Source organism: Olea europaea, unplaced genomic scaffold (assembly GCF_002742605.1).
Source record: "Olea europaea var. sylvestris unplaced genomic scaffold, O_europaea_v1 scaffold936, whole genome shotgun sequence".
Classification (NCBI taxonomy): Eukaryota; Viridiplantae; Streptophyta; class Magnoliopsida; order Lamiales; family Oleaceae; genus Olea; species Olea europaea.
Genome location: NW_019267851.1, coordinates 178,475 through 200,756, shown reverse-complemented (window position 1 = coordinate 200,756; position 22,282 = coordinate 178,475). Strand labels below are relative to the sequence as shown.

Here is a 22,282-nt window from a genome sequence, read left to right as displayed (position 1 = left end):
TTGTTGAAAGCCGACCTATTGGAGGAAGGCTCGTTTGATTCTCTAGTAGATGGCTGTGAGGGGGTTTTCCACACAGCATCTCCATATATCGATTCATTCACGGATCCACAGGTTCATATAACATTTTTTGTTTCCAGGTTTTCGTTGTGTTAAACTGCATTATTTGAGCAAAAAGGAATGAAAGATACAAAAAGAAACCTAAAATTTATTGTGCTGATGACTATTATGAGTAATAGTCCTATATGCACTCTAAATTGGAACTTGGGCATAATCAATGCGAGTTATGCTCTATAATACCTGTCTAGGTGACGTTAAGTGATAGACACAATAAAAGATAAAATTAAGTTATTTATTTAATTAAATCTCTCATTTAGTACCACATAACCTGATGTTTTAACACCAGTGTATCTAAATAACATTACTCTTGCCAGTATACAATCGAGTCAGTCTAGCTTCCACGAATATATTCGTATAGGCTTTCTAACTTCTTGTCCGTTTTGAACCTCCTTCAGTTTTCTTTTTCTCAAACATCTTTTGTCAATATCTTGGACATTGTAATATGAGCCATATCAATACATACAAACTATTAATGACTCAATTTTGTTCCTTCATTTGTTCAGGTAGAATTAATCGATCCTGCTCTAAAGGGGACTCTTAACATTCTCGGATCATGTTCTAGAACACCATCTGTGAAAAGAGTGATTTTGACATCTTCTATCGCTGCAGTTGCATTTGATGGTCGTCCTCAAACTCCTGAAGTTGTAGTCGATGAGACTTGGTGGTCGAACCCAGATTTTTGCAGAGAAAATAAAGTGTGTGAGCATTATTATTCGTCCTTTCTTTTTTAGAGGGATTATTTCATAATAGAATCCTTTGTTTAACTACTTCAGCATGAAACTTGAAGCCTATTTGCTACGTAGCATTAGACAGGACAGGCAGTATAACGCACAGATTTTTTAGCATCTTCTTCTTCTTCCATTATTAAGGTCCCATTTGAGCCACATTAATGTAAGAATGAGGATGAAAAATATAACCGTTACGGACCCCACACAAGAGATATAAAGTCAAATATGGCGGCTCGATGTGATAGATAATGATCATATTTTTCATTTTAATGGACATATAATGAAAAACAAACAGGGGCTAAGTCCTCCACTATCCCATCCTTCGAACCACACATAAGATTTAAAGTTATGGTACTAAACATTTTCTCATGTTATTTTCTTTCACTTTATCTTGTTTTTTCACCAGCTCTGGTATATCCTTTCAAAGACATTAGCTGAAGATGCTGCCTGGAAATTTGTAAAGGAGAAGGGCATTGACATGGTTGTGATAAACCCAGCAATGGTTATTGGTCCTTTATTGCAGCCAACACTTAATACGAGTGCTACTAAAATTTTGGGCTTACTAACTGGTATATTTCATTTGCTAGTAGGATACTTTATTCGTTTACAAGTTCTTCTATGTTCTAATTTTCTGGAAATATTCGATTTCTCATTTTCTGCACAAAAATCTTATGCAGGTGGAGAAACATACCCAAATTCTGCCTTTGGATGGGTTCATGTTAAGGATATTGCCAATGCACATGTTCTGGCATTTGAGAATCCTTCGGCTAATGGAAGATATTGTATTGTTGAGAGAGTTGCACACTATTCTGATATCGTGAAGATATTGACTGAGCTCTATCCCGATCTTCAACTTCCGAAAAAGTAAGCTTTTCTATGTGTATATTTCTATACAGTAATATGAAATAAATTCATGTGTCCACCCTAACTTTATGTAAAATATACATTATCTTTGGTTCTGTTGAATCCATTCTCCGATTATGAGAATAATTATGTTTAATGAGCAAAATTTCACACATCCAGTAATTTAGTTAGATGATAATTTAAAATCACCAGTATAGACTCTTATTTCAAATGTGCACTGAGAAAATGCTGTAGCGTTTCAATCTCACAAAGGTTATAAAAATTGTCAGGCGCCAGACCATTGAATGAATTTAGCCTGCTGTGAAGATAACAATTAGACAAAAATTTGTCCACTGTCTAATAATTTAAGCTTTTAGATAAGGTTGTTCAACACCTCGACTGCAGCAAGATTTGTTGAGAGTATTGTCTCCTCGTGCAATTTCTTTTTCCTTCTCTTAAAAGATATTGTCACTTAGAACCAACTTTGCAGGTGTGCGGATGAAAAGCCATATATAGCAATGTACAATGTATCCAAGGAAAGAGCAAAGAGCCTGGGTTTGGAATTCACACCTCTTGAAGAAAGCATCAAAGAAACTGTTGAAAGCTTGAAGGAGAAGAACTTCTTTAAGCCCCCTATTACCTCCAAGTGAAAATCATTCATAAGAGGATGCTGAATCACTATTGTGGATCAACACCTTTATCGCTTGTTTGGTACGGTAGCAACTACAGTCCAGTCTAATATTATGTATGAAACACGCTAATTTTGCTTTGTCAATATAATGGAATGGTATGACTAGACTCACGGGATCTTTCCATTTTTCAGCCCTGTTTAAATTCCATTTATAAATGATACTAGTAATATACCATTGTGGCTTATATATAATGAATTTCAATGAAATTAGAAGAGAGAGGAGGTTCATATCTTCTTTGATAACTTTATAACTGTATAGCAAACTGTTTAGCCTGATTTTACTCTTATGGCTTGAGAAACGAGAATATGATTGTTCATAAATCCGCCAGTTAAAGCTTGAATGAAGCTTTTGTGTGACCACTCTTTGTTATTGAATTTGTTAAAAAATAAATAAATAAATAAATAAAATTGCACCTTTAGGAAACTACAATAAATTGTACAAAAAGAAAACTTCATTATATTAAAAAAGATAAGAGATGAGTTCTTCTAATAAATTCCTACTACAGTTCTTATTACCCTACTCTCCATTCTAAATCTACTTCCTAGCCTCTATCTTGCGTCTTTGCTGACAGTCGGTGTAGATATAAAAAAGCCATGATCACTGAATGCTTCTCCCGAGGAATAGTCGAAGGTAACCTTTGAATTCATAGACAGTTCACTCATGGAAGATTCAAAATGAGAGGAGGTTGCTCTAGTCAGGGAGAAAATCGATTGTTGCCTGCAATTGTTCGACTCCGAGTATAGAAACAGCTTTTCAACTGAAAATGAGCTACTTATCGAATCGCCTGTGAAAGCCATGGGTGATTGAACCATCTCCTGTTCAACTGATAAAGCAGATTCAGCAGAAGTGCTTATCGGGCAAGAACTTATAAGTTGTGCATCATTATCTCGTTCTATTTCAATTTCCATTGGATTTTCGGGCAAGAAGAATGGATTCTTCAAAAGGTCCACAGCTGATGGCCTACTGGATGCAGAAACTAGGCATTCTTCAATAATCTCCTTCACCTCAGGATCCTTAACTTTACCAAGAGCAAGAGGCTTTATCCCAGCAGTGACTTTCTTGAAAATCTGTGCTGGATTTGTGCATTCACTGTAGGGATATTCAGAAGTGGCTAATTCCAGCAAACACATCCCAAAAGCATAGATATCAACTAACTCGTTATACTCCTCATCATAATATTCTGGTGCCATATATTCTGGGGTTCCAACAACAGTGCGAAGGGGGCCTTCTTGCATAAAAGTTGCCAAACCGAAATCTCCAATTTTTACTTCTCCAGTAGTCGTGTTGATAAAGATGTTGTCACCCTTCAAATCACGATGAATAATACGTGGGTTTTGGCTGTGGAGATACTGCAACCCTTGTAAAATCTGTCTCCCCCAGTTCTTGATTGCTTGCACATCAATATTGCTGTTTCTTTGTCTGTAATGCCTTAAACTCCCCGAACTGAATAATTCAGTAATCATATTCATTGTATTGTTCTTCCTATCAACCCAATAGGAGTAACACTTCATGATGTTTTTATGACTCAATGACTTCAATAAAACAGCCTCAAAACACAATTTTTCTTCGTTTTCCATAGACTTTATCGTATTTTCATCGTCAATACAAATTTGACACCACACAATCTCCATATTACTAACCAGATCGAATCCTCTGTAGACATCTTTGAATGCCCCTCTTCCCAAGAGTTTCTTGTAATGTACATAACGATTGCATGGTGACACCTCTGAAATATCAGATTCATTAAACCCTAGTTTTTGCTGCATCAGAAACCCTATTGAATTCATGATCAAAAAATGAATTTCTTTATAAAACTGATTAAAGAAAAATCCCGTTGTATAACCCTTCCATGGCGATCAAGATTGAATCAAGAGTTGTACAAGAACCCAATCTTGAACTAATGCAGATCATCTTCATTGATTTCAGACTTGATTTTGAGGCTTGGTTCTTCATCTCTGCATCTTTTCCAATCAATTTGGCAATACTCTTGAATCATCAAACTTGATGTATGTTAAAGAATCCTTTATGGAAAACACGAAGAAAACATATAAAGAGAAGCAGAAAACCAGAAACAAATAAAGATGAGTGGACAAAATGAATTAGGTTGAAGGTTTTGCAAAACTTATTCCAATTCTAAGAACTCGGCTCGAATTCATATATAAAGTGAAGCAGATGCAACTGTAAACAAATTGAGATGAAGGGATACATGGAGTTTGATTACGATCTTAAAGGGATGGAGGACCCTAACTGAAGTTTGAGGAGGATTGAATTTCTATTGCGAGTAGTTAGATAGGAAGATATAATTCTAATCGGATTTGTATTTCCTTTCTGTTTTATTTTATTCATATTTATGCAAACTTTTAAACTTTAATTTCATATTAACAATTAGGGTTCGGTTTAGAGTTGGATATTTGAAATCTTGTTCAAGATTTTATTATTATTATTATTATTATTATTATTATTATTTATTTATTATTATTTTTTTTAATGTAGGTAAGTAAACTACGTTATTCTTTCGGTTGTAATTAATAAAATATTGTTCAAATTAATCAAGTCAATATTTTTTTAACCCACTTGTTCATTATGGATAACCATATGCATGAATGTCAAAATTTTTGACATCACTCTCACTTTGCTCCACCTGTTGATGAAACGTAAACGGGACGAGGAAAACATCGTTCCAGTCTAGAATTTTTCGAACTCGTCTTCAATTTTTTTTTTAATTTAATTGGAATTTTAAAAAATAATTAGAGGGTGCTGCAATAAAATTCCTAGCAGGGCATGGATGGTAATGGCTACTCTCCTGCCCCATTGCCATCCACGCTCCCTTTTGATTCTATTATCCTAAAAATACATTTTTTTATTTTTTTATTTTTAACGATACATTTTTCAATAAAATAATATTACATGTAAATCCAAAACTTTCTCGTATCTTTTAATTATACATTCTTCAAAAAATCACCATTCCAAAATATATTTTTTTTCCCAAAATCATATCAAAATGGGTCCCAAACAGCTTTAGTATATCTATTTTTAGTTAGCCAAAAATAGAGAGGAGAGGGGAAAGGTGCCTATTATTGGGCTTTTTTACTCCTAATATCCCTTTTAAGATTAGCCCAAACAAACGCACATAATATTGCCCCCAACTCAACTATAGTTTAATTCGTGAAACAATGAGGCCTTTCACACAATTGAGCTTTCATTCATATTTTTATTTGTATTTTTGTGAAATGCAGGAAAAATGTATAAATAGTAAAATAATAATTTCTTAATTTATTTTACTTTTAACAGCCAAAATTCATATCAAGGACTAAAAGGAAAAGGAACCACCACAAGGACTAAATTCAAGCCTCCACCACAAGGCCTTAGAACCACCAATTTTCATGGCAAGATAGAGATCCACACATGGCAGCAAATTGTTGGTGCACATCTCTAATTGGATAAGAAAATGGATCAAATCTGTTTGTTGTTGCCCATGACATTTCTAACCAACAAAAGTAACTTGGCCTCATTCTTGTGCACAAAACAGACTCAATTTTTTTAATCATCCAAGCTTCAAACAATGGCCTCCATGATAATGACAGCCTCATTCTTGGGTGGCTCAGCCGCAGCAGCCACCACCAAACAGCTCCCAAGCACCACCACCCGCTGTGGCATGGTGGTGGTTAAGGCCTCCAAAGATTCCCATAATGGAAGGATGGTGGAAGAGAATAAAAGCAGCACCAGAAGGGACTTGATGTTTGCAGTGGCTGCTGCTGCTACATGCTCCATTGCCAAAGTTGCCATGGCGGATGAGCCCAAAAGGGGCTCCCTGGATGCTAAAAAGAAGTATGCACCTGTTTGTGTTACTAATCCTACTGCACGCATTTGTCGCAACTGAGAACAGGAATTGCCAATCTCTTTGTCTAATATCTCTCAAGTATTATAAGCATCCAACTTTATGCTTGTCCTTTGATCAACTGCTTTAATTTCAGCGCAAAGAATCAATTATTATGAACTACCAGAGTATGTTGGGCTAAGTGCAAATGTTACTTATTTACTTTCATGTTTTTGGTCTCGAAAAGTAGAGAGTTACTAATGCCACCTTCAACCCCTCTCCCCGACCCACACGCATCAGAACACAGAGGGTTCCCGTAGGCCGCAAAGACTGATGCCATTACAAGTAAACATAGAGTTGATAAAAAAGAGTAGAATTTCTTTATTTTCAAAAGCCTCATAACACATACAACAGTTGATCGTAGAAGTTCCCTACAGCAGGAGCAAGCAAACACATGGAAGCCAGAAAAATCCAGTTATTCAAATTCTACTCAATTCTAGTAAAGAGCACATTCCATTCGAACTCAAGAAAACTGAATGAGAAAATGAGGCTAATAAATGAGCAAAACAATCAAAAGCTACAACCAGCATGACAACGCACACTCAACCATTTATAGTTATTACCAACCAATAAGTAGAGCTCAGAAAGGGACATGCATCTGATATTGATTACTCCTCCTCCATGGGTTAGCTCACTCAATTTTCCCATTTTGGTGGGAGGCAACAAAATTACTGATGATTTCCATAGCCAACTGATGGGGGCTCTTATCTTGCAGTTTTGCAAGAGAATCTATGGCTTCATATGTCTCTTTGTCAGCAAAAAGATTCAAGTTATAGTGTGATGCTGCCTGTGGTATACCCTCCCATTTATCCACAAGCTCCTGAAGTTTCTCCGTACCCTGGCCCCCAAGAAAAAAGAAAAAGGGTTATGTTAGCTCCTTGCAGGAGCAGAACTAATTTGAGGTTACCAGCTTTAGGGCTACTTTGAAATGGATTAAAGTAAAAAAATTGTTTTGTAGCATTTATAATATGACTTACCGTACGGATTGTGAAGTCACCGAATGATTCTTTAGATAGCCTTCTGTGTTTCCAGTAATAGAACACAGGTTCCAGAACTTTCTCAAGATCCTGAAGCTTGACCTTATCTTTGAACGGTTTTGCTAATGAGGTTTGGTTCGGTGTTCCACCAAGCCAAATCTTGTTCAACAATGCAAATGCAATCAGTCAGATTTGACACATCTTTTGGTTTTAAATAAGAGATGCAGAAATCAGAAGTCGTATCCCATGATACAAAATGTTCCAAAGGGAATCAAGAAAAAACAAAAAGCACTTAAACTACCTGATAACTATTTGGACCATCACCCACCAAGCCGAGTTCAGCCATGTAAGGTCTAGCACAACCGTTCGGGCAACCAGTTACCCTTATTACTATGGATTCACTATACTTGAGCCCAATCTGAAAGGAAAACACCAAGCGCATCAAGCCTCTTTCCTATTCTTTAATTTGAGCACTAGGAAGTATCATCTTTCCATGCATTCCAGAGGGCAAAAAAAAAAAAAAAAAAAAGGGGGAGGAAAAGGTAGCTAAAAAGCCACACCTTCTCGAATAAAGCTCGAACTCGCTTAAGGATGTCGGGAATTCCCCGTTCAGCTTCTGTAATTGCAAGAGGGCAAAGTGGAAAAGCTGGACATGCCATAGCTGTCAAGTTGAGAGGCTCTACATAGCTTGGTTGCTGTTCAAGCAGATAATAGGTTAATAGACCTCCCAAAATTCAGAGAGCATTTTGAAACAAATACAAATAATTATGAACTTTAACATAAACATTCCCTACAATTTGAAGTTTATGATAGAAGTTCAAATATACACAAAAATCTCAGCCAGTTGAAAAGACAATTTTCTTGTGAGCAAGAAGTTTCATTAACTAATTACATCTTTCCTCGTATAAATATTTAACAAAATGAAGAAACTTAGCTCCTGTTTGAGCTCCATTTTTGAAAATTGCATTTTTCTCTTTCTTATTTTCAATTAATTACACATCTTCTTTTTTAACTACATATTCTCCAAAAAATCACCATTCCAAAATACATTTTTCCCCAAAATTCAATTTCAGTGGAGCCCAAATATGGGCTTAATAAGCATAAACTAAATTTTTTTGTTATATGCATGCTTCTGAATGGAAGAGAATTTACAATGCAATCTGAAAATGAAAGCAATTCTGAGACATTATAACTTAATTACATGCATAAGCCAGGTTAGACACTGCAATTGATAGACTTGACTCTTCATATCTCAGAAATATTCTGGTGATCGAAGCACATTTATTTATGAATTTAAATGTAGCCACATATGCATTTGGAAACTCTAAACAAAGGGAATAAGGTCGTTAAATGTTTTCCAGAAACAGAAAATACGGTACCCCCTAGTTAATATGTTTTGAAACTGTCTTTCAACAAAAAGGGGAAACGCAATGGCATTGCTGCATTATACAATCATGTTAAAAAATATTTAAAGAAAAAGTGAATACACCGTTTTCTAAAGGAGCAGATATAGTTATAATAACAACTTACGAGCAAGCCACCCTGAGCAAGAGCTGTAGTGATTTGGCGCTTCCATGCTTGCCGGATATCACACAAGATGATATTCTGGTTTGGTGTGATACGCACATTCAAATTATACTTCTCAATTATTTCCCTTAGTGTCTTTTTCATAGTCCCCTTGACTCGGCCATTATCAACATGGAGACCACAAAATAAACCACCATCTCCCTGCCAAAAAATATAGCAACAGTTGGATAAAGAGTATTGTGGAACAGTTTTCCAAAAGTTAAAATCTATGTAAATGTCATGTTGAAACAACAGATCAAGATTATAAAAATCTTGAAACCTAACTGTTACAAATTAACTTCAAATGTCATATAACAAACCTGCTCATGCCATCCCAAGTAACTCTTGAATTCCCACTCAGGTAACTCGTGGCAAGGTTCAAACTTCTTTCCGTAATATTGCTCAACAACTGTTCGGAATTTTTCAATTCCCCAAGAGCTGAGTAAGTATTTCATTCTGCTGTACTTGCGATCATCTCTTCTCCCGTTTTCTCTTTGCGTAACAACAATAGCCTTCACTGCATACAATATATCCTCTTTTGGCACATATCCCAATGGCTCTGCTAGACGGGGAAAAGTTGTTTCTATTCTATGTGTCCTTCCCATACCTCCACCAACCTGCATTTAATTTAGTAGATGACTAAATATTATAGATTCTGAAAAGAATAGAAGAAGAAAATAGTTTCTAACACAATAGCCAACCACTTACATATATGTTAAAGCCCTGAGGCTCTCCATCAGCATCAGACACAACAACAACACCAATGTCATTTGTGAAAATGTCCACCGAGTTATCTGTGGGCACTGTGACTGCAACTTTGAACTTCCTCGGCAAGAACTGAGTTCCATAGATGGGCTCCTGTGAATCAGGAAAATTTGTACCATGAGAATTATCATTGAGAGCCTTCACTACTTCAGGGGGTTCTGCAGACAGGATCTTTTCTCCATCCACCCACATATCATAGTAAAAACCCGACTGAGGAGTTAAGAGTGCAGCAATATCTTCAGCAGTTCTCTGAGCAAATAAATAGTCTTTTTGTGCGTAAGGGGCTGCTGGAGCAAGAACGTTTCTATTCAAATCACCACATGCCCCAAGAGTTGAGCCCATATTTTTTATGATAGTACTCATCACTGTCTTGAGGTCTTTCTTCAAAACACCATGGAGCTGAAATGTTTGCCTAGTTGTCAAACGAAGTGTACCTATCCCAAACTCATCAGCTAGATCGTCCATGACCCTATAGAGTTTGTTTGAAACCTTTCCACATGGGTTCTTTGTACGGAGCATAAATGAGTAAGACCTCGTACCTCGTTCATCTCTGTTGTACTGCTGATAGCTTCCATGAAACTTGATTAATTGTGTAGCAGCCTCATTAATATTAGGGGCATCTGTCAATAACTCCTCGTTGAGAGGATATCTTATAAAGTTACTATGCTCTTTGATGATTTCAACCTTACTACGTTTAGGCTCAGCAGAAGTACCCGGCTTCACAGGCTGCAGTGAGATATTAGAATCAAGAAAATGTTCTTTGTATACAAATTATATCAATATAATATTCAGACACAATTGTTCTATGAAAAAAATGGATAAAAGCAACTGTGACTCTTCATTGGTAAGTAAGATGAAGATAGGTATGCAACTTTGATGAGAAGAGAAACTGAAGAAACTGAAGAATCTATAGTTCTAGCTGATCAAGCATTTATTGTTTGGGTAGGAATAGTTTGACAGGATCCATATAAAAAGCAAAACATTTCTTTTGGGGGTGAAAGATAAGATATTTCTAAAGATTTTGTTAACAAATACTCATTTTGGCAACTCATAGAAACTTGGGAAGTGGTGGAGGTGTGGTGGGAGGGCTTCATCAGCCTGTGATTCAATTCATAAGAGCAGATCTCACATTGAGGAAGTGGACTATTAGCAAAAAATTAATACAGAGGGTTTTACTTGAATATAATTTTAGTTGGAAAGTTGTTCTTGAGATATTAAATATGGCACCATGTTGTTCTTGAAATATTAAATATGGCACCATGTAGCGCTCTTTGATTCTTAGAAGATAAAAGGCAATAACATCACTGTGATTATCAGGTCATATTAATTATTCACATCATTTCCTAAAATGATAATTAGAATTTTGCAATATTAACAGTCATGTTACTTGAATAGAAGTTAGCAAAAGAACAGTACTTCACATTTGCTAAACCACACTAATAACAAATGGAAATTAGAGTGGTCCACACCACAAAGCTTTGTAACTTTAAAGTGACCATAGCAATTTTAAAAAATAAAAAGTAAAAAATGGTCACAGCCTTGGACAGTTCCACGGGTAACTATTGAGCATTTCGACATAGCTCATATTCACGGATAAAACCAGTACAAGTAAAAATTTCCCAAAAACTTTCCTGATGTAATAAAACTAAAGGGAGAAGAATAACACGCACACACACTGAAAGAGAGCGAACTTTTCAAAAGAGCACTCTTGTAATGGCCAAAGTGAAAAATGCCTAATTTCTTTTGAAAGTCTTCATTCTTCATCTCAACTTCTTCTTCCTCCTCACCCCTACCCCTACCCATTCCCCACGCCGTCCCCGTCCCTGTCACTCCCCATTTCTGCATTTACGCCCCTTCCCCATGCTCAGGGGACACTGGAGGGAAGAGTAAACCTGTGTTGCATTTTCTCCTTTAACTTGATGCTTCTTAAACAAATTCCACAAAAGAGAGAATCTTGTCCACGTAGCTTGAAATATATATACATTTGTTCAAGTTTTTCATTTTCAATTAAGCAACAAGATCACATAATAATGTGTTGCATACAAAATAATAGAAAAAAAGAAAAAGGAAAAAGGAAAATAAAGCACAACCGGAAAAAGAGAAAACAAAACAACGTTTCCATAAACCCGAGAAAATGAAATTAACAAAAGTTTTACCGTAGAAACAGCTCTGATAATTGAAGTGGAGCCCTCTTCGGAGGACGAGAAAGAAGGGAGCACGTGCAGGCGTTTACTCAGTAAAAGCGAATCCGAAGTGTGCTTCAAGCCATTAAAACTTGTCGCAACACGGACATTCAGGTCCTTGGCGATTGCTGTGTTAGCCGCCCCAAACGACGTCGTCATTTCACACAGATCTTCGGTGTAATACAAAGCTGACAATTAAAAGAGAGCTAGACTTTACGATAAAGGAAGATCGTGCACTCTTTCAAGAGGGAGAGAAGAGTTTTAAGTGGCGGCGATGGAGTAGCAAAGACCGGTGATGAAGATGAACTCGAAGGACTCAGGCAAGTGCTGTGTCACGTGCCTGGCACGAGACTTATTTCTGCTCTGTTGGATTTTTTTGAACCACGCGCTCCTTTGACGAGTTAGTATTGGTGTTTTGTTTAGCAAACTTAACTTCCGTCTGGTAACAATTTTTTCATTTTCAAAAAATTAATTTTTTGATCATTATTTTATTATTGCAGAAGTCATTTTTTACTTCTTTACTTATAGGTAGGATCAATTTTTCTTTCCAACGATTAAAAAATCAATTCTCACAATCATTATACCCTAAAATTTGGAACGATTTAAGTACCCTCTACATAATTCACCCATTTTAACATGTTGATTAGATCATTCTTCTTTCGAAATTACGACAATTTTTTCAACAAATAAATTTTTTTTAATTAGAATTATAAATTAGAGATTTAATAATGAACACTGTTAAAAAGGGTAATATGAATAAGTGCACCATCAAAAATTTGAGTTGTATGTTTGTCTCTAAACAAAAGTTCTCTCTTAGTTTGAATTCGATAAATTAGCCACAACAATTAAGATATCAATGTCAATATTTTCCTCGCACATTTCTCAAAGTGAAAGCATGATTAACTTATAGTTATTTTGTTGAACAATGTGAAAGTGGATCAAATCCATTAAAGATCGTATTTCAGTGATTAAAAAGTAAGCATTGATATATGCCTCGAATATTGGAGGGAAATGACCGTGACCATTTTGACCAAAAGAAAATTAAGTGATGTGTAATTCACAATGTCATTTAGCCCTTGTTTGATTTTCATTAAATTACATTACATTACATTCTACTTTTTCTCTCTCCTATTTTCAACCACACAATCTTTCATAAAATAATATTACACGTAAATCGAAAATTTTTCTTTCTTTTTCAACCACTCATTTTTCAAAAAACACTATTCTATACATTAAATTTTCCCCGTAATGGGGGCCAAACAGGGGCTTAATAACGTAACTGACACATTTTGTAATAAGTATGCAAAGTTGCTAAAGGTAGGGGACTACTTCTATCAGTTTTATAGGTTAAGGATGACTTGGTAAAAGAGTCATAAACAATAGGGACTAAATGTATAGATGAAATTATTTTTAATAAAAAATTAAACTGGAAGATGTTTGCGCGTGAGTGAAGAGCGTGTGGGTCTTGCTATTAAAAGAAAGGTAAGTGAATTTGGATACGAGTGTCTACATCAGGTTCATTGAATGTGGACAATAATGCATCATGACGTTAGGTCAAAATGGGCCTGCGCCTTTACCAGCACGGAGGCCCATAAAATCCCCAAGTAAATAAGGCCCAGATTGACCCAGGAAAATCAGGCCCATCACACTTTGAGTTGGCTCGATGGAAAAAACACGGACACCGTATACTAAGTGAATAATACCCATGCATCCTTCAAAATGTGAATAAAGTGCAATTTAAGTGTTTATAAAGGATAACCACAAAAAAGCCAAATTTTCCACTCGAAATTTCAGAGAATGCAAATGCCCGTACCAACTTTACATATTTCTAGCAACATAGAAGGTTCTTTACTCATCGAAGATTCGACATCCTACTCAAACTTCTAATCCTACGACATATTTTGCACACCAGAAGAAAAAAAGTTGGCATTTGAAACATTCAGAGTCCATTCATCTTCCCTCCTCTCCACAAGCTAAAAGAAACAGCCAAGAATGAATTGCCGACTGGCTTGGGAAAGCCAAGATCTGCGAAATCAATCAGTAAACAGTTTACTTCATGGCAAATGCACGGTTGGACGGGATGTTTCCCCACTGCTGGCCTGATGGATGACCTTCCCCTGTCGACTGATATGCTTGCTCCTGCTTGTTGGTTTGATTTCTAAAATTGCGGACATCATTGTTGTGTGCATGTTGAACCGCGGGAACGTTTGCTTCATTAGACTCAGGGGGCAAGGCTTTGGAAGCTGATGAATTGATAGATTGCGGTGAGACAGTTGAACCAGAATCTGCCCCATTTGAAGTAGCTGCATCAGACTTCTTTGTAAAACGCCCACCTGAACCTCTTGCCCTCCTCAAAGCATGTTGGTGTCGAGACTCATGAAGATAAGGCTGTCAGTTGATAAAAACATATATTACTCACCAAAACGACACAAGAAAGCTCAAGTTCCCAGTGTGATTCCGCATTTCATTGTTCGACAAGTCCTTACATGCAACAACCTACAGAGGGTAACTTTTCCATACAAAATATTGGTAAATTAACCTTTCGAACTTTTATCAATTTCTTTTCAAGCTCGGCTTTAGCACGCATCTGTCTTCTCCTCAGAATCCCATTGTACTGCTTGGCATTGACATAAACAGGCTCCTGCTCCATCTCCAGGGGCAATGGCATCCTTGCAGGATGCATGTCAAATAAGTGAGGAGGAACCTGATTAAAAAAAAAAAAAAAAAAAGAAGACAATTATTAGATTAAAAAATGAAAGGAGGACTCAGATTACTGTTTAACTACAATTTTAATTACCGAGATAATACCAAGCCCTTCACAGAAGGTCCCATCTAAACCAATGTATACAAAATCAACATGAGAAGGGCGGGATACTTAGAGCATCCCGAGAGTATTATGTTAATTAATTTTTCTGGTGCCTATCTAAATACAGAGAAAAGATCGAAGCATTACTCATTGCTAGAATTCGTCAATGTCATTCCAGTCCCCTCTCGGAATCCTTCAACGTCAAGCTACTCCGTAAAAGGTAACACGATTCGAAATGTTGATTCAATAATTTCTATGATGTTGCACATGACCAACAAAGCCATAATGATTCTTCACACAGCCTCAACCCCACAAGAGTATTAATGAGATACCATAGAACCGAAGTTCAAGTATTCACTAGCGTGGTAGAACCGAAGTTCAAGTATTCACTAGCGTGGACTAGGTTTAACATTTCAAGAAATCCTCCAAATAGTTAAATAAAAATGTGGTACACTTTCATGATGAAGAAAAAGAAAATAAGAAACACAGAATGAAATCCAGAAGATGATATAACAGTCATGCACATACCAAAGGTTGGCCATAGGCTGCCATCATTCCTCCATAATATGGATCGTATGGATTTGAAGCACATGCCTGAAAAAGAGTCGCAAAATAAAGAGGAAAAAAGAAGAAGGAATGTTTCAATTTCAAAATCACACAACTTCACTAATGCCAGATATTATATTGGATAGCAGCATTCTTACAATTGAGTGCCCAACAAGTTCAAGCTGTGGGGGCTGCACAAGGCTTTCGATCCTTGGCTGTACAGTTGGTGCAAACTGATTCTGATCATCATCTCCATGATTTCTATCTATTATTTCATAATCGGAGAAAATAAGAAAGAAATTAAATGCTTCATCACAATTTTACCCAATAAATTGATGTAAAAATTACTATTAGCGACTCCACCAGTGTCCAGGTTCCATTTTTAACCCAACTAAAAAGTGCGACAACAAACCAAAATAATTCTACATAGAATAATTAATCGGTAGCATTTCAAAAAGGAAAAAAAGTTGTCTTTGATTTGGGTTTATAACCAAGGGTTCCAATGCATGAGATCTCGTAGCACTTACCAAATTTAGACACTAATGCAATTAGATCTGCTCTTCATGGACAAACTTGAGATTTGTGATCCTAGTAGCTATGCTTGTCTCGTTACATCGTTCATGGATTAACACGATGAAAAGTACACAGGGTTTTCTTTGTTGCATGCTGTAAAGGTACCTGGGTTCAGAGGTAGAGTACTTGATGTTTGTTTGACAGCAGCATCATCTTCCTCATTCATACCGCCCTCAGACTGTGATTGACCATCAACAGATTGTTCAAGCGATGATGAATCTGATGTATTTCCTTGCATCATTGCAGCAGGGGAGGGTTTATATCCAGTATCACTCCCCCATGGTTCAGAACGTACTCTTGGCTTTGAAACATTATAAAGATTGGATTCTCCTGGATTGACTCTCTTACAGTTGGACTGCATGCTACCTAGTTTCTCCAAATAACTGAACGCCGTGTCCTTGCAGATGGCACAGACAATATAAAGTCCAATCAGTGGGGGGAACTCAGAATCATGCAACTCAAATTTCAGACCCAAAAAAAAAAAAAAGAAAAAAAAAAAAAAACATATTTCTCCCTAGAAGTTTACTTACTATGAAAGGCTTCATTTGAATTACAAACTATCTTTAATGGAACCGGTTAGCCGATGAGCTTGACGAAAAATTTAGAAATATTGCAAGACCATATAACCTCAAAATTTTCCCAGAAATATATGGGGAAAAACACACACCAGACTACGACAATATCAGAATTAAGCTCATTAAAGTTGCTTTAGAATTTGATAACATCGATTTGAATTAAATTCAACCAAGATGTGCTAATATAAGTCCTACACTTCTATTCACACCTTATAATACGCAAATAAAATACCAGCCAAAGTAGAGTATATAAACAAGAAACTATGGTACAATAAATTTTGTACAAAAAAAAAAAAGGATAAGAAATAGTAGAAAATCAACATCAAACCTAGAAAAAAAAATGAATACTGTGTTCTATCCCCCACCCCACCCCACCCCAAGAAATGAAAGTAGAAGTTTACTTGATGCATAAGTTCATTCCTCCAGTCTTTTCTTTCCTCATCTGTGTGTTCCAATATTGTTAATTACATCATTTTTTTTCCAAAGAAATTATTCAGCAAATCACATGATACCTATTTTTTTCTTTTTCTAGTCACAATTAAATATGCCTATAAACTCATTTAAAATTACATCGAAAGAACATCACCTTCCCGAGAAATTGTTCACATTTCATCAGAATTACCGCAAAAGACTTCAATGTTTCCAATCAAACAGTGCCAATAACTGATCTTTTCCAATAATTGAGTATCAAGAATTTTACTCATTAAAAGTGAAAACAATTCCAAGAATGGTGACAAACATATATCACATTTGTAAAGCAAAAATAAAATAAAAGGCCCAAATCAGAAAATTCAAAATAGATGCAAAAAAAGGAATAGCAGAATTGGGGAAACAGAGAATTCCGAAAAATAGAAAAATAGTTAACCAGTTAAAGGAAGTGACAATAACTAAAACCACCCAAAAGTTTGGGTTCATGAGAGAATTTTTGAATCGAACTGTAATTTACTGGTAATAGCAATAGAGCAAAATGATGAAACTGCAGAATATAGGAGAGTGCCTGTGTATACACAGTTTTTTGTAAATGTATTACTGAGACAACTAACGAAGCACCTATAAGGTAGCCCTAGTACATTCATACTTTAGTTTCCTTGACAGGTGTCCCCAACGTGTTACTTCATTTAAGGTTTAAGCTGCATGTACGACATTTTGTTAATTTCCCCTTACACGTGCTCAATGGTGCATAAATTAATTTTCAGTTTCGGAAACAAAATAGAAATCAAATTTTCATTATGAAAATGTTTATGAATTTAAGAAAATGTAGATAAATAAAGAAGTAGAATCCCTTTTTTTTTTCTTTTTGAAAATGATCACACAAGCAATTAAGAATTCTTGGAGTCCTCAAACCAAAATTTCATGAAGCATATTCTGCATACCAGCAATTGCCCTCACTCTAGAACAATGATAAAACATATATCACAAGAAGCAAAATAAAGTGAAAGATGCTGATCCAAAAACTCAACATACATGCAAGAGAGGAAACATGGAACTGGGATATAAAAATTAGAGACAGTGTATGCGTGTTATATGGCAGTATAATATATTCCTAATATTTTATAACTGTAGAATATAGAGTGCCTATGTACATATAGAAGTTCTTTGTAGAGTTCTGCTGGCTCAGAACAAATAACCAAGCATGTTACACCTATAGGTCAATATTTGATTTCTCTATTTGCCTTTACACAAGACTGAGGACGTATTGATTAGCTAAGGGTTTAGACACAAATCGTTCAATCAGTCTATGCTGCATTAAATAATTTTCATTGTTCTACTATCAAAATAAAAAGAAATTTCTTCACGGAAATGCTTGTGAATTTAAGAAAGTTTACATGAGATGAGTAAAGAAATAGAGTTGTTCTTCAAAAATGATAACCCACACAATTTACTTAAAATATTTGGTGCTTTCTAATATAATTTTCATAAATATTATTTGAATATCAGCATTGCATTGACTCAAGAGAACAAGCTCAAGAACAATAATAAAATCATATCACAAAATAAAAGTATCTGATCAATAGAGGAACATGAAACTGCTAATTAATAAGAGTGCAAATCAATAAAGTAACCCCAACATTTGGGTATATTAGTATGGCTGTGTAATATATTGCTAATAGCGATACTTTGTAACTGCAGAACGTAGGGGAGAGCCTATCTACATATAGGGCATCATCAGCGCTTACAAAGAACCTCGAATGTTGCGCCTGTAAGGACCTATTTTATTTTCCTTGTCACGTGATTTAGTACTTAGTCATGTGTACATCAATTAAATGTGTTAGCTAAGGACATGTACTCCATGCTGCAATAACAAGTTTTCTTTATTCTCAAAATAAAAATGATATTTTATTTATGAAAAAATAAATCGTATAAATTCAAGTTTATTAAAAAAATCATTGTACAAACAATTAACTTAGAATACTTGATGCTTTCTAACATAATATTTGATAAAACATCATTTGCACAATGCCCAATGGCATAAAAAGAACTCCCAACATCAGATCCTTCTTATACAGAATTTACAGTGAATACAAATTTAACGAAACCAAAATGTGCATAGCGCCCTACTCCACCTTTCGCACCTTTTATCTTACAAAAAAAACTCGAGCATTTAATAAAAATATCTCGCTACATTAAAACCTAGATAAATGAACGTTCAATAAATTAATAACAGTGCTTAAATAATAAAATATTTCGATCCCGAACTCTAGTGTATTAAATTAGTAATCTTGCTAAAGCATAAGAATTTATTTAATGTTAATTATTATATTAAAGTTAGAGAAAGAAAGAAAATTGACATATTATAATTTTTTTTTTTTTAAAAAGTAAAAAAGAGAAGGGATATATTATAGTAGAGAAAGTCAGAACTTAAGTGCCAAAATTTATTATGACAATGACTTCTATATAAGGTTTCTATAAGAGTTACAATTTGTACAGAATACATTCTTCTATGGTAAATTGAAAAGTCATACAAACTTTGAAATAAGTCCAACTATCCATTCATCATTATGTAACATTCTACAACATTAAGGAACTTTTTACTTAGAATACCTCTATTTTTCTAATCCATTATTTTTTTAAAATATGCATTAAAATTGCTTGCTCTTTCTTTGTCCTCAAACTGAACTAAACCTCATCCATAACTTTTTGCGTATAAAACATTTTTTTTATTATTATTATTATTTTTTTTTGTAGAAAGTAAATTTAAATGTACGATGCTTAAAAGACTTCTTTCAGAAAAATGGACAATATAACACAACTATCATCTAAATTATGATCATCTTCAATTGGCATGTTCAATACTTTGAATAATTTCTTCTCCAATTGGCTAATCCATCATCGTATCATTTTCACATGAATAATTCAAGAGGTATACTTAGCATCCATCGAATATTTTTATAACGTCGACTAGAAATGGCTTTATATAATGTATCAATAATTTGATAAATTATTCATTTATCTATAAGTTAATAACCCTTCTAGAGCACTAATTTTCTTTCCAGTCCAACATTATTATTACATAGAGGTTTTACCATAGAACTTATTTTGGACAAAACAATCAACTAAGTCTCCCAACCCATGAACGTCTCAGTTCATGTAATACATTCTTCCCTCATCCATGGAANTATTTTGGACAAAACAATCAACTAAGTCTCCCAACCCATGAACGTCTCAGTTCATGTAATACATTCTTCCCTCATCCATGGAACCTCGTCTTCAACTGCTTCACAATTTTGTACAGCATTTAATCAGTTTAAAGGAGTCTTTTTTAGTCAAAAGGAAATCAACCCTTTTGAAATCACAATTATATGGGGAAAAACATCACCTTCCTAAAAATTCTTCAAACTTCCATCAAATTTCTCAAAGTATTCCAATCAAACAGCGCCAAGGACCAATTTTTTCCATTATACAACATCTTGAAAAGAATAATTATAAAAAAAAAAAAAAACAGATCAGAAAATTTAATACAAACACAAACAAACATTTAAACACATAAAATTATACAAATGCAACGATAAATAAATCATGAAGTTCGAATAAGAAAAAATCTGGGATGTAGAAAAAAGATTACCAGTAGATGATGAGGATTAAGAGAACATTACGGCTAACCCTAGAATTTTGGGTAGCTACAGAATTTTATGTGAGAGACTTCGGAGACTATAGTCAATATTTGCTTGTGTGAAAATGGAATCTAGATATACTTCTAAGAATAAATACTTGCGAGGAGTATTTGTTGGTGGGGAATGTGAATTCGGGGACTGTTACTAGTCCTGTTTGTTACCTTAGAAAACACTAAAAATGCGTGCCCCATCAGCGACGTATTATATGTTGTTGTTATTATTATTATTTATTTTTTTTCAACAAATAATTTTAATCTCTTTTAATTAAATGAGACTCTCATTGGTGTATATAGCGTATGCAACGTTTGGGGGCACTATGTTTTGTATGTTCTAATTAAGGAATAAACTAACAAATAGGCAGGATGTTAAATTAATTGAATCGAGCTACTCCGAAATAGGATGAGTCGAGCGTGCTGGCTAGTTTCCAAGAATTCCAACTCAGCTCGCACTCCACCAACTCTCTTCTTGGTGGCTCGCAAATTTTTTTACTGAAAATTACTCATCGGTTGGTGAGTCTCACTCGAACATGAGCCGAGTTGTAGGGTGAGCTGAGCCGATGAGCAACTCACCCCTCTTAATATCCTTATAAATAATTCATATGTCATTGACCTAGATACTTTTTTTTTCTTTACGTGTAAATTTAAGAAAATAGATAAAATGCTCGTTCTGTGATCTCTAAAATTAGTCAATCAAGTGGCAAATAAAATAATGAATTTCCTGAATAGGATTTCTAATAAATTATACGATGACATTATTCATTTGGAATTGACAAAAATGACGCTCCTTTAGAAATTATATTGCTCTTCTAATTTTAATTATTGGGAGGTCATGCTATACCTTATTCTCTTCTTGATGCTTTCCACCAGTGATGTCAATTTATATAAGCACACAATCATTGGGTTAGCATTTTATAGGGTTTTGATAAAATTAGCAAGAACAAGATATGTTACTTTTAACACAAAGGAGTTGCAACAGTGAGAATTGAGGATAACAACCCAAACTATGGACATGTTTGAGCCACATTATTAAAAAAAATGTATTCTTAAACAGTGATTTGATATCATTTCAATCACACATTCTTCAATAAAATAATATTACATACAAATCAAAAACTTTTTCTTATTTTTTAACCACACATTTTTCATCAATATACTATTCAAGAATGCATTATTACCAAAATAATGTGGCTCAAACACTCCCTATATATCAAATTACAATTAACAAAACTAGACAATGCACCAGAGTCCATTAATAAGTATGATTGTGTGTGTATGTGCTCAAAGTGAGTGGATTGTTTTTTACCGAGTTTTGATGCAGTCAATGAAGGATCCCAAAGTGAAAGCAAGAGTTGCCTTTCATACTTTTTTTCCTCGTAATGTCTATAGTGTCATGTACGTCAAGCAGAGACGGATCCAAGGGTTGGCGAGATCCGTCGGGAGCCATTTTTGTTGTTAACAATAGATAAACTTTTTAACTTATATAGCTGGTAATTCATTTCATTTCCATTCATCTCTTGTTGCTCAATTCGTTGGAGGTTGCCAATTCACATTGAAAGTCCGGAGTTCAATTCTCCTCCAAACCAATTTTTAGTGCAATATTTTTATTTCTACCATTTTTACCAAAATTAATGAAATATAGAGAGGATTCAAACCTGCCATCTCTCTTTAGCATTATGGAGAGCTAAACCATTGTGGCACTTGTTGAATTTCGAAATTTAGTTGAATTGAATAATATATGTTAAGTTTTAGCCGAATGAATATTACCTCCTTCGTTATAGTGATTTTTTGGGTATGTAGATGAGAATGAAATTGCAAAAATGGGTATCTAAAAATATGACTTGAATTACTATGAATTATTTTTCAAATGATGTAAAGATTGCTCTTCATTTAAATTATGCAAAACTCGGCCACAATATCATTTGG

General features: G+C 34.9%; 5 protein-coding genes across 9 annotated transcripts; 2 read left to right on the top strand and 3 right to left on the bottom strand.

The window, feature by feature from the left end:
• The first annotated feature begins 6 nt into the window (after positions 1-6).
• LOC111392506 (cinnamoyl-CoA reductase 1-like) lies at positions 7-2,606 on the top strand. The gene is made up of 5 exons (XM_023017867.1): positions 7-111; positions 621-812; positions 1,252-1,414; positions 1,523-1,709; positions 2,179-2,606. The coding sequence occupies exons 3-5, from the start codon at positions 1,324-1,326 to the stop codon at positions 2,336-2,338; spliced, it is 438 nt and encodes a 145-aa protein (XP_022873635.1). The 5' UTR covers positions 7-111; positions 621-812; positions 1,252-1,323; the 3' UTR covers positions 2,339-2,606.
• Positions 2,607-2,928: 322 nt separating this feature from the next.
• On the bottom strand, positions 2,929-4,167 carry LOC111392520 (serine/threonine-protein kinase WNK8-like). The gene has a single exon (XM_023017881.1). The coding sequence runs from the start codon at positions 4,165-4,167 to the stop codon at positions 2,929-2,931; it is 1,239 nt and encodes a 412-aa protein (XP_022873649.1).
• A 1,679-nt stretch (positions 4,168-5,846) lies between these two features.
• On the top strand, positions 5,847-6,425 carry LOC111392514 (photosystem II 5 kDa protein, chloroplastic-like). Its single transcript, XM_023017877.1, has one exon. The coding sequence runs from the start codon at positions 5,943-5,945 to the stop codon at positions 6,258-6,260; it is 318 nt and encodes a 105-aa protein (XP_022873645.1). The 5' UTR covers positions 5,847-5,942; the 3' UTR covers positions 6,261-6,425.
• Positions 6,426-6,554: 129 nt separating this feature from the next.
• On the bottom strand, positions 6,555-12,089 carry LOC111392512 (sulfite reductase 1 [ferredoxin], chloroplastic-like). Its single transcript, XM_023017876.1, has 8 exons — positions 11,722-12,089; positions 9,509-10,291; positions 9,121-9,417; positions 8,765-8,962; positions 7,795-7,929; positions 7,536-7,652; positions 7,235-7,393; positions 6,555-7,095 (listed from the first exon to the last, which is right to left on the bottom strand). Exons 1-8 carry the CDS (start codon positions 11,905-11,907, stop codon positions 6,889-6,891), a joined length of 2,082 nt encoding a protein of 693 aa, XP_022873644.1. The 5' UTR covers positions 11,908-12,089; the 3' UTR covers positions 6,555-6,888.
• Positions 12,090-13,490: 1,401 nt separating this feature from the next.
• LOC111392500 (nuclear transcription factor Y subunit A-1-like) lies at positions 13,491-20,543 on the bottom strand. 5 transcript variants are annotated; one of them, XM_023017855.1, is made up of 7 exons: positions 20,312-20,515; positions 16,835-16,911; positions 15,779-16,070; positions 15,259-15,365; positions 15,083-15,148; positions 14,288-14,452; positions 13,540-14,136 (listed from the first exon to the last, which is right to left on the bottom strand). In XM_023017855.1, exons 2-7 carry the CDS (start codon positions 16,859-16,861, stop codon positions 13,798-13,800), a joined length of 996 nt encoding a protein of 331 aa, XP_022873623.1. In that variant the 5' UTR covers positions 16,862-16,911; positions 20,312-20,515; the 3' UTR covers positions 13,540-13,797. The 5 variants fall into 5 exon arrangements, with proteins under 5 accessions (XP_022873624.1, XP_022873623.1, XP_022873627.1 ...); XM_023017859.1 differs by lacking the exon at positions 16,835-16,911 and adding an exon at positions 20,066-20,155 and having other exon boundaries at positions 20,312-20,513; XM_023017856.1 differs by lacking the exon at positions 20,312-20,515 and having other exon boundaries at positions 13,491-14,136.
• Between the last annotated feature and the right edge of the window lie 1,739 nt (positions 20,544-22,282).

Coding starts and splice junctions, on each gene's coding strand:
- LOC111392500 (XM_023017855.1), bottom strand. CDS start 16,861: ATGAAATGTGAACAATTTCTCGGGAAG. Junction 15,366..15,778: donor TACTCTACCTCTGAACCCAG/GTACCTTTACAG, acceptor ATGAAATAATAG/ATAGAAATCATGGAGATGAT. Junction 15,149..15,258: donor AACTTGTTGGGCACTCAATT/GTAAGAATGCTG, acceptor ACTCTTTTTCAG/GCATGTGCTTCAAATCCATA.
- LOC111392512 (XM_023017876.1), bottom strand. CDS start 11,907: ATGACGACGTCGTTTGGGGCGGCTAACACAGCAATCGCCAAGGACCTG. Junction 8,963..9,120: donor ACTTGGGATGGCATGAGCAG/GTTTGTTATATG, acceptor ATTTTTTGGCAG/GGAGATGGTGGTTTATTTTG. Junction 7,653..7,794: donor TTCGAGCTTTATTCGAGAAG/GTGTGGCTTTTT, acceptor TTTTCCTTTCAG/ATTGGGCTCAAGTATAGTGA.
- LOC111392514 (XM_023017877.1), top strand. CDS start 5,943: ATGGCCTCCATGATAATGACAGCCTCATTCTTGGGTGGCTCAGCCGCA.
- LOC111392520 (XM_023017881.1), bottom strand. CDS start 4,167: ATGAATTCAATAGGGTTTCTGATGCAGCAAAAACTAGGGTTTAATGAA.
- LOC111392506 (XM_023017867.1), top strand. CDS start 1,324: ATGGTTGTGATAAACCCAGCAATGGTTATTGGTCCTTTATTGCAGCCA. Junction 1,415..1,522: donor AATTTTGGGCTTACTAACTG/GTATATTTCATT, acceptor AATCTTATGCAG/GTGGAGAAACATACCCAAAT. Junction 1,710..2,178: donor GATCTTCAACTTCCGAAAAA/GTAAGCTTTTCT, acceptor CCAACTTTGCAG/GTGTGCGGATGAAAAGCCAT.